General features: G+C 38.4%; 1 protein-coding gene across 2 annotated transcripts in view; it reads right to left on the bottom strand.

The window, feature by feature from the left end:
• The window catches only part of Asxl2 (ASXL transcriptional regulator 2), an 82,754-nt gene extending 72,404 nt beyond the window's left edge, over positions 1–10,350 (bottom strand). For both annotated transcript variants that reach the window (XM_033763155.1, XM_010604841.2), the window contains exons 1-2: positions 10,268–10,350; positions 5,128–5,130 (exon numbers count right to left, since the gene is read on the bottom strand). In XM_033763155.1, the coding sequence (XP_033619046.1) occupies positions 5,128–5,130; positions 10,268–10,323 (59 nt within the window). In that variant the 5' untranslated portion in view covers positions 10,324–10,350. The remainder of the gene's footprint in view (positions 1–5,127; positions 5,131–10,267) is intronic.
• Between the last annotated feature and the right edge of the window lie 1,629 nt (positions 10,351–11,979).

Raw genomic sequence — 11,979 nt, forward strand, 5'->3', positions numbered from 1 at the left:
CCATAGTCAACTTGGCTCTCAGACCAAACTACCCTACAGAACCCAAGGCTGAGTGACATCATTAGGCCAGTGGAGTTTGTGAAACAAGTGGCAGGGAAGGACAGACCACCTATGGGTAAAGATCAGGATTCAGACGCCCCAGTGGGAAGTGTGATGTCCTAGAGTCTGAATTCTCGTGAGGTGGGCTTCCTTGGTTTGTGATCTCTTGGCCCAACTTCCACTCCCCGCCCCCCCAGGCGGTCCTTCCATGTTGGGATTTCCAGTCCATCAGTGAGCTGGGCAATGGAGCTGAAGGGCAGTGAGCTCAAGATCATGCCCTGGGAAGTACAGTGCTTCAGGGGTGCCCTCTTATTCCTATCACTGGGTTGCAGACTGTCTCCAAGTTCGAGTTAGGAAGGGTAATGCTGGTCTGATACGGAGGTAGAATCCAGCTTGGGTAAAGTGGGACCTATCCTTGTGGCAGAAATGTCTACAGTCACTTGTTTCCCAGAGCCTTCATCTCAACACAGACCCTTTGGTCATTCTCCTCTGTTCAGTACCTTTGCAATGACAGAGGGCTGTACTCAATCCTTCTTCTGCATCTCTATTGTCTGTTATACTCATCAGAGTGTGATTTGGGGTATGGGGTTTGGGGAGTTTTTCTTGTTCGTTTTATAACTGCCTTACTGAAAAGTACGTGCCCTTCCATTCCAGGTCTCCTCATACTGTACTTGTTTCCTGCCAAACTGGGGGGATCCTTTTTGTTTTAATTTTGTGATCTATGGCTCTGCACGGTTGAAAGGCTCTCAACTCTTTGTGGACTCTCCTTAGTATTACGTGACTTTCATCTGTAATGTAACAGATGGGATGGCCCAACTTTTGCTCTTAATAAATGAACTGAATGAAAGAAAAGGAAAAAAAAAAAGTACTGTATGTAGTATAAAGAAAGTACTACATTAGCTCAGTGGTTCTGCCTCCTCCCACACAAGCGCAAGGTTCTAAATTCAATCCCTGTACCAAAGACAAAAAAAGAACCACCAAAAAAAAAAGGAAGTACTTCAAAAAGCACCAAATAATTCAAAAGAAGGCAACAACAAAACAGGAAAAACAAAAACAAAATGAGAGAATAACTCTAATCATGCCAATAATAATCAGTCTGGATTTTTAAAAAACAAATTGCATGTTTTCTGTATCAAAACCTGCTTTAGCCAGGTGTGTTGTCTGAAGTTCAAGGCCAGCCTATGCTATGCAGAGAATTTAAGGCCAGCCCAAGCTACCCCAGAAAGATTCTGTCACAAACCTTTTACTTCCACCCCCGCCAAAAAACCTACAGTATTTTAAAGACAGATATGTTAAATGCTAATAAAAAGTGGTCCTATTGGGTCAGGGATTTAGCTCAGTGGCACCAAGTCTGCCTGGCAAGCACAAGGTCCTGAGTTCAACTTCCAGTACCAAACAAAGTAATCCTATTAATACAGTATTAGACATGGGCTGGCAATTTAGCTCAGTAGTTCCACTGCCTGCCTCACAAGTACAAGGATCCAAGTTTGATCCCCGGTATCAAAAAAAACCAAAACAGTATTAGACAAAATAGACTTCAAAACAAAGAATGTTACTAGGGAAAAAGATGGTCATTATAAAATGCTAAGAATACGCACTTGCCAACAAATACTCTAAATACATGAAGCAAAATTAGGAGAACTAAAAGAGTAATAGGTAAGCATACAATAATTGTACATGGAGATTTCAATAATCAAAAAAAGCCAGGCATGGTGGCACATGCCTGTAATCCCAGCACTCAGGAGGCTGAGGCAGGCAGATCATCCTGAGTTCGAGGGCAGCCTGAACTACAAAGGGAGACCTGCCTCAAAAAGACAAAGAACCCACACACACACACAAAGTACATACCTGCCTCAAAAAGACAAAGAACCCACACACACACACAAAGTACATAGAAAAAAAAAAAAAAAGAATATAGAATACCTGGACATTTTTCTTTTTTCTGGTGTTTGAATTCAAGCAGTCATGCATTCCAGGCTAGCACTCTACCACTCAGCTATGTCCCCAGCCCTGAATATTATGAACCACTGATCTAAATGACATTTACAGAATACCCCAAAACAGCAGAGATCTGCACATATATACTCTTCAAGTAAGCATGGATATTCATGAAAACCAAAAAGACTATACCCTGAGTCATAAAATGCTTTTATATACATAAATACATACACATATACATACATATATATGACAAAAACAATAGAGAATAATACTGAAATAAGGGGCTGGTGGTATATTTCAGTGGTAGGGCAACTGCTCAGTATGTACAATATTCTGGGATCAAGACCCACCATGAAGGGGAAGGAAAAAAAAAATGAAGTTGACAAAGTCTCTAGCAAGTCTAACAAACAGAATAGAAAGCACAAATCACCAATATCAGGGTTGAGCAGAGCATGGTGGCACATGCCTGTGATCTCAGCACTCTGGAGGCTGAGGCAGAAGGATGGCCACGAGTTCAAAGCCAGCCGGGGCTACATAGTGAGTTTAAGGCCACTCAACTTGCCAGACAGAGCAAGGTCCTGTCTTTAAAAACCAAAAAGCATGGACTGGGGATTTAGCTAGGTGGCACTGCGCAATCGTGAGATCCTGAATTCAGTCCCTTGTATCAAAACAAAACAACAAAATATCAAAATCACACAAGGTATGATACACCATTATCAGGGCTGAAACAAAGTGTCACTACAGACTCTGTACCCACTGGAGAGTAATAAGGGAACAGCACAAAAAATTTTACACTCATTAATTCCACAACTTTGAAGAAACAGACCAAGTCCTCAAAAACCTCAAATTATTAATATTCAACCAAGATAAAACCATCTACATTGTCCTAGATCCTGGTGCAGACCTATAAACCCAACAGTATGAGAGGTGGATGGATGGACAACTTAAAAGACTTGAGGCATTAAAAGGGCTGGGGTGTAGCTCAGTGTGAAGGCCCTGGGTTCAATCCCCAGTGCTTCAAGGAGACAAATGAGATGGGGGTGGGGGTGGACAGAGATAGAGACAGAGAGAGACAGAGGGACAGAAAGAAAGAGAGGGGGAAAAAAAAAATGAAACCTGTAGTTAAAAGTCTCCTGAAAAGGAAATCTCTAGGTCCAGATGGTATCAACTGAAAATTTTGCTTAAGATTTAAAGAAATAACAACAATTTTATACAATACAGTCCATAAAACAGACAATGAGGGAACACTTATCAATTCATTTTATGAGGCCAATGTTTCTTTAACAGTAAACCAGACAGTAAGTACAAAAATAATACTACAGAATGATAACACAACATCAACGATTTATCAGCAAACTCAATGCAACAATGCATAAAAAGAGCTACACACCATGACACAAGAAGGGCATACAAAGCTGGCTTGGCATTTAAAAAGAAAAAAATCAATATAATCTGCCAAACCAACAAGCTAAATTATGATTTTATCACTGACACAGAAGCAGTTGACAAAACTCAACACCCATTCATGATTTAAAAAAAAAAAAAAACTCTCAGCTAACTTGTAATAGGTACTATACCTAGAATTCTATCCTCTGTCCCCTGCAAAACATGGCCTAATTCCCGATACCTGTGAAATGAATGTGACCTTGTTTGGAAGTAGTCTCTTTACAGATGGAATCATGTTAAAAATAAGGGTCAGACTGAATTAGAGTAACTGACCTGGTGAGACTAGCGTCCTTGACAAGACAATGGAAATGTGAACACAGACTCACAAGCAGAATGCCATGTACAGATAAAGATTAGAGTGATGCATTCACAAGCCAAGGAATTCCAAAGACTCCTAACGCCCATCAGAGAAGCTAGGGGAGAAACGTGGAATAGAATCTCCTCAGAGCCCTGAGAAGAAATCCAACCCTGCCATCATCTTATTTCAGACTTCCAGCCATGAGAACATGAGAGGACAAGTATTCATTCAGCAGGCTGAGGCAGGAGAATCACAAGTATAAGGTTAGGCTGGAAAACTTAGCAAAACTTGGTCTCAAAACAAATTTTGAAAAGGCAAGGGACATCTATGTATATAGCTCAGCTTGCATGAGGGATTGGGTTCAATCTATAGCACCCATTTAAACAAACAAATCTGTGGGAGAATAAATTCCTGCTGTGTAAAACATCTAATTTGTGTTACTTGGTTACAATAGCCCTAGTAAACTGAGAGGAAAATTTCTCCATCTTAATAAACTGAATCTACAAAAACCTCACATTCAAAGTTAGAAATAGTGCTTAATCAAATTTTAACTTCAGCCAAAAGAAAACAAGGCTAGGAGAGGGATAGAAAAAAAGACTCTAATTTGAAGATCCTTGGAGATGAGCGACACTGACTCCACCCAAAATCGTAAAGTTAAGGTCTTGCGCTCAATCCCCAGTACCGCAAAACAAAACCATGAAGTTAGGATAAGACGTTTCTAAAATAATTTCAATTACAAAATTTACCCTCTCCATTTCCCAGTTAAAAACCGCTATGATGGGAGGTGGGCATGGCAGTGCACACCTGTAACCCTGCACTCTGGAGGCTTAGGCAGGAAGATTGAGGCCAGCCTGGGCTATAGAGTATGTTCAAGGCCACCTTATCTCGAAAATGAAAGAAAACAAAACAAAAATAGCTATGATATATGCTAAAATTTTATATATCAATAATTAAAATAGCATAGCTTCATTTGTCTTTGATATCGAGTGCCTATTCTGAAACTGATCATACATTTTAATAAAAAATTAATAAGGAAGTGGAAAAATATTACTAAAGTATAACATAAAGCGAAAGACAATCCTCAAAACAAGACTTAGAGGGGAAGATTTCTTTGAGCTGAAAGGGAAAAGGTCAGCTTTCTGGAAGTAAGGTTTGAGTTGGTTTTAAAAGACTGTCAGGATCTTTTCATGATGAGATGATAAGAGATTACTCAACATCTTAAGTAAAGGTAAGAAATGTTAGTTATAAACACACAACTGTAGTGTACCCATCAGGTAGAAAGAAATAATGCAGACCAAAGAAGTATGTGGATCCAGACAACAGAGGATATTTATTCTATGGCAGAACTACTAGAGGCTTCTGTGCCAGTCACTGGTCTACTGACTTCCAGCTCCAAAGCCAACCTTCTCTGTCCTTATCTGTAATAATGGAGTAGGGCCCCAAAAATACTCTGCTTTAACCAGCTGGCTCACTGTTAAGCTTTGTCAGTAGGGTGCTTGAGGGGCACTGCAAAAAAGGTGCTTTTCTTCCTTCAGCACACCCTTGCCTGCTTGCTCTTGGAGCATCATAGTCATCAGCATGAGGAACACTCGAAGGCATTCACAACGAGGCAAAAACCCTTATCGTGGCTTTGCAGAAAACTTTTGTGCCTCAGCTGGCTCCTAGCAAGATGGACAAGTGTAAAAGTAAGGAAGAGTCCAACAAGTTCTAGTATCCAGCAGGCAGTTTCCTACACCTATCTCGGTACCAGTGAACTCTGCCATCCACGAAGCAAGCCAAAAATCACGCTTTCTCCAGGAAGACTTGAAATACAACTTGAGAACAAAAGAAAAGAGGACCTTTTAAATGTGTTCCTCACTTGGATGCAATGCTTCAGCTCCAGAAGTAGTGATTGTTCTCTATTCTGCTGTGACTGTATTCTTTGGCATTTTTGCTACTTTGAATAGTTAATACTGGTTAACCTGTTAATAATTTCCAGTTAATAACTTCCTTGTTCAAATTACCATGTAGTATGTGTCTTCTGATTGGACCCTAAAAACTATAAAACTATACTTTAGGTAGAACAAAATTTCTAAATAAATTATTACTTGTAAATAATAGTTATATCCCAAACCCTTGAAACAGCTGTAGGGGAGTAATGCTATGAGCATATTTGGAAAGCTAGGGTTTGAATCACCGCTAACATTACATCAATGGCACAGTGTAGCACAGGAAAAATGTGGACTCCAGTCAGAAGAAATGAAAAACAAGATGGGGGAGCTAAGCGCTCTGGGATAAGTTTCCCTGCAAACTCTAATCTTTAATCTCAGAGGAAAAAAATGAAACTATTGTAAAGTTTCATGAGGCTACTTTACATACTGATGACTAATGACAGCCATGTGCCATGTTATGTTGATTCAAAGTAAAATAAAATTCTGAATAGTTTCCCTTAGAGAGGCTATACTCAAAATATACACAAAGACAAATTTCTCCTTGATTTCACTTCCAGTGTCTTGGAAGAGAAACAACTGCCAGCCATTCTTTCAGCAGATTCTTATGAATGCTTAACATGTACCAGGATCAACAAATAAGCTAAATAGTAAGAATGGGGCTTCAAACAAATTAATATATATATATTTTTTAAAGGGAAACTGTCAGGCCGGGGATTTAGCTCAGTGGTTCGGTGGCCTGCCTTGCAAGCGCAAAAAACCTGAGTTCAATCCCCGGTACCAAAAAAAAAGGGAAACTGTCTACATAAAACCCAAAGTAGAAAAGCTTATAGAAGGCTGGGAATGTAGCTCAGTGGCACAGCTCCTGCCTGGCAAGCTCAAGGCGCTAAGTTCAATTCCCAGTATCAAAACAGAAAAGAGAAATAAAAAAGAAAAGCTTATAGAATTACTTTCAAGTACTTCAAATTTTGATCAAGTAGTTAGTTCTTTGTTCAGCTCTTGGGAATTATTTCATATTATTGTTAGGATTTATGTTAAAAGACCAAATAATTAGGCTATATTTTAACCATGAAAAACTGAAAAGGCACTGACACTGCTCAATATATTTTTCAACTTTTTTTGTCAACAAATTCTTTGGTAAACTATGATTTTCTAAAATAACTAGTAGTAAATAACTCAGGAATTAACTTTTTATTTACAAATTATAAATATCACAGTTTGAGCATCTATCTTCATTATCAACTGCTCTCCTATTTTAGGCTATTTTAAGAAAACTCCAGAACGCTTCTGCTAATTATTCACTTCAACCAAGTGCATCAGAATAAGTTCTTAAATTACCCAGGACTAAATAATGCCCCATTTCACCTTAAACACCAAAACTTGTATTTTCTTTCTTTCATATGACTTCTATAGGAGAGACCAGAGGATCAGGCTTAAGATGGGGAGGGGGAGATAGACACCTATGAAAAACTAGAAACTATTTAAAAAATGATGAGCATCAAGATATAAAAAGACTGTTAACTGGATACACAAACAACAGATTGTGAAGGGGCAATTGAGGGCCTTTTCCTTCCTCTATTTCTAAAATGTTATGTTTTACAGCACAAACACATATTTATTTGATTTAAATGTTTTAGTATTTTCTTCTATAACGATACATGTTTCTAACTCATTAAGCTATGAGAATGAACAAAACTGCCCTTAAATTGGAGAAGTTATCAGCAAAGAAAAAAAGGCTAAAGAGGGAGGAAAGAAGAAATGCTTGAAGTATCAATTAAGGTAATACAGTGTTAAAGAGCTAGGAGAGCCAAGGATTTAAATTCTAATGGATTTGATAAAGTACAAGTCTCACTGATGACTCAGAAAGAACTGCTTTGTGGTCATGTAATTACCTAACTGCAACAATAGTTTAACTAAGATGAGCTACTTGTATGAAACCAGAGGTACTTTTGATGACTGTACAATCTTTTTAAAAAGAAAAGAAAAAAACCTACAACCCTGGGGGTGGGGATATAGCTCAGTGGCACACATCTGCCTGGCAAGTGCAAGGTCCTGAGTTGAATTCCTGCACCCAAAACAACAAAAAAAAAACAAACCAAACCAAATACCACCACAATCCTGCTTTTTCCATTTTTTTTTTTTGTTTGTTTTTGTTTTTTTTTGAGACAGGGTCTCACTATGTAGTTGAGACTGACCTGGAACTCACTATGTAGTCCAGGATGGTCTTGAACTCACAGTGATCCTCCTGCCTCAGCCTCCCCCAGTACTGGGATTACAGGCATGTGCCACCACGCCCAGCTTTCCTTTTTCTTGATCTATTTACTTATGTACTATTCTTGTCTGCTCCTGGAAATGATAATGGAATGCTTAATACCCTATGGTCTTTCTGTTAAGAGTCAGATGATAGCTACAATTGACACTTAGACCAATGGGATTAAAGGAATCTTCTTGGAGACCACAGGAAAACTGAGGCCTAACTGGCCTCCTCTGTGAGCACAATGGAGAAAGGTTGCACTGAGGGGTGACTGGATAGTGCAGGTTCTAAGGAAAACAACACCGCTGAGGGGTGTTGTTTACCAGTGTATGTACTAATGACTACTGAAAAGCAGATGAATCTTACATTACTCTCATTGCTTGTACCAGCTGGATGGGTTAGGCGTGGGGATGAGGGGTCGGGGGAAGGTTCCTCTGCATACTGCCTCTGCCCACCCCATTCTCTGTCATTCATCCTTGTTTGCCCCTGGGTCAGGGGGAACAAAGTAGAGGGTCTGGGTCCCTGAGCAAAGCTGGCCGGGTGGTCAGATACAGGTGGCACCCAACGTGGGGATTGGGACCTGGGCTCAGCTACAGAATCTGTTTTCTAAATACCAGGTTTCCCAGTGTATTTGCCTGCTATGTATCAGAATTTTAAAGCTATAAAAAGAAATGAGACCTCTTGTTCATTCATTCCTCTTCCTTATGACCTTCAGTACAAAGGATATCAGGCTACTGTACTTGCATTTATTTCTCAGAGTAACAAAAATCTTATCGTTTTCTTCTACAGCTTTCACAAACTGATCTGTGATATTGTGCTTCAATTAATCCTAACCAGATAAATCTAACTTAAATAAAACTTTGGAATTATGTCACAAATAAATTAAAGATTAATTTTAAATAAAATAGAAACTTTTAAAAGATGATTTTTCAAATGCACTTTAATGTTTAACTTAATGTTTACACTCAATTTTCCAGAACATGTTATATAAAATGGAATATGCTGATTTATATTTCACTTTTTCATATCATTGAAGCGAATCTTATTCCCAACTTACTGATATCTGCCATACACAAAAAAACAATTTTAATTGCTTTAGAAAAGACCCAATTTTTTAAAATCTCAATTAGAATTTTATGTTAAGGAAAATTAAAATTCAAATTTAGAACATGCAATAGCTATTTATCAAGAAATACACTTGTTTATTTACAAATATTTGAGCATAATTTACTGTTTCTCAATGGAACACTGCTAGCATCTAAAGAGAATTATGCAATGAGAAAGACTGTCCAGCAAAATGTAGGACATTTAGCAGCCTCCTTCTCTTGCCCTCTAAAATCTCACAGTGCACTCTCCACCCCAGTAACTGTGACCACCAAAAATAGCACCCCACCAAACTGTGACCGCCCTTCCCCTTTCCAGTATCACCCATAGGAGCAGTTTCAAAGTACCATAACCTTCCTATGTTAATGAAAATCTCTATAATTGCCAAATTTCTGCCTTAAAATACAAAGCAAACAATACAATTTTAACATTTCTTGATGTTAATTATGAAGAGTGACTATTATGTGCTATTATAATAATGTAGTATCTCAGAAACTAAAGTGTGTATGATCTCTGATCTTGTATTAATTGACCCCAGTCTATTGTATTTAGACATAAGATTTATTTTTATTGAGACTAAGTCTGTCCACATTTTCCAGGCTGGTATCAAATTCAGACTCAAGTGATCCCCTGCTTCAGCCTCCCAAAGTATTTGGAACTAAAGGCATGTGTACCTTGCTAGACTTTTATTTGATAATCATACTACCTTATTTATGTTTTCATTCTTCTTGGCAAATACAGTATTTCTTTCTCTATTTTTTTTTTTTTTTTTTGTACCAGGAATTGAACTCGGGGCCTTGCACTTCTCCAAGGCAGGTGGTGGCATCACTGAGCTAAGTACCTGGCCCTCACAGTATTATTTATGAGACTGCTTAACTCTAGCATCTTCCTTGCACAATAGTAATTTTATATGTTAATGACCAAAAAAGCATATAAATAAATGTTTTTGGGTCATTAGCATAATAAATCAAAAGCCTAAAGCGATAGATGAAGGCTTACAGATGGCGCTAGGCCTTCCTATGAATTAAAGTGCATGGGCTTGGAGATAGCTACTTTCCTTCTCACTAAGAAATTTAACCATTTTTATTTTATACTGTGCTGTGACTTGGAATATTTTAGTGATTTAACAGCTGAAAATCAGAAGTTAACAAAGCATTTATGACTAAATAAGTTTTACAACTACAGGACACTACCGTATACTATGAAATACTCTAACCAAGTATTGTACTTGTTATTAATAATATTTAAATAACTCACCTGATTTCTTTTAGTCCTTCTCTCTGGATAACTTGAAGGATTTCTTTATGACTCATGGGTGTATTGGGATATTTTTCTAAGACCTGAGAAACAAGTATATGATAATAAATTATTTCTTTGTATTATAAGTTCTTATGTAGTAATTATAGCTTGCTATAACTGTCTTAAAATTACATCTCACACATGTATAGAGAATTTTTATCGCAGATCTTCTCTCCCTCAATCAAACAGTAAATGAAATTCTGAAGCAGAAATGGATCAAAAAGCTAAAATTAACCATTAAAATACTATTAATGATTATGAAATTGTTTGCTACCTGCCTCTATCCAGATACCACATCCCTATCTCTTGACCTACTGAAAATATCTTAAGATTATCCATTTTTACATTTCCAGAAAAGCCTAGTACAGCATGGATGTGCAATGAATTCTTAACCAAAACAAATGAACAATATAGCTATAGTGAAATTCAATGATGCTTCTAATAAAGAGTAAGCATAGTCCAACCTGTTTCAACAGAACACATGAAGCAGTCATTTGAAAATGGCAGTAGGTGGCATGGGGAGGAAACCACAACACACATATGGTGAGTTTTCTGGTTTTGTTTCCTCTGGTAGCTCCTGGAATGGACCAAATAGCAGCCCCACACCTGTAACAGCACACTAAATACAGACAGAAACGATCCCAAGAGAAATCTCTTTTCTGATCTGAGGCACAGCACATGGTACCTTCTTTGTGTCACACAGAGGGAGGGGAAATCCTGTGAGGTTTGGGTTTTGTTGTTTTCCCAAATTCCTTTCTCTAACCCTTCCCCAGGCAATCAGTGGCGCAACTATGGTGGTGTTAAGACCAGCAGTGGCTGAAGAGAGACCCAAAACCCCAAGAAAGGGAAACTTCTGGTCCCATGAGTGCAGAGGGAATATGCATGATTTATATTCTTTCTCTATTGTCCTATATGCGACTTCAAAGATAAACAGTTACCGAAGTGCGCAGCAAGCTGGGGGAGGTGGCACACTCTTAGATACTCAAGAGGCTAAAGACTAGCAGATTCTAGGCCAGCCTGGGCAACCTAGTGACTTATAAGAACGTCTCAAAATATAAACAATAGAAAGGGATGAGAATGTAGCTCAGTGTGAATCCCTACTACTGCAAAAACAAAACAAAACTCCCACCCCTCCCCAAAGTTCATTTTTCTATAGGATTTAAAGAAAACATAGTAACCGGGCGTGGTGGCGCATGCCTGTAATCCCAGCACTCAGGAGGCTGAGGCAGGAGGATCTCTGTGAGTTCAAGACCAGCCTGGGCTACAAAGTGAATTCCAGGTCAGTCTCAACTCCATAGTGAGACCCTGCTTCAAAAAAATAAAACAAAACAAAAATAAAGAAAATAGTGTCAATAACATAGCATCAAAATGTCTAATATACAACTGAAAATCACTCAACACATAGAACCAGACAAAGACAAGCTAGACGTGACAAACCTGATATGATACATATATTAGAATTATCAGACAAAAGCTGCTAGTGCTACTATGCTTCAAGAACTCAGGGTATCCAGGTATGATGGGTGCCAGCTTAGTATGCTGAAGCTGGAAGATCGCTTAAGCCCAAGAGTTTAAAGCCAGGCTGGGCAGCACATCAAAACTCCATCTCAAAAACACAAACAAAATAGAGGTCAGAGTGAATATTCTTGATATCAGTAACAGTCTCAAAA

Source organism: Fukomys damarensis, unplaced genomic scaffold, assembly GCF_012274545.1.
Source record: "Fukomys damarensis isolate Sample0158 unplaced genomic scaffold, DMR_v1.0_HiC HiC_scaffold_2, whole genome shotgun sequence".
Taxonomy (NCBI): Eukaryota; Metazoa; Chordata; class Mammalia; order Rodentia; family Bathyergidae; genus Fukomys; species Fukomys damarensis.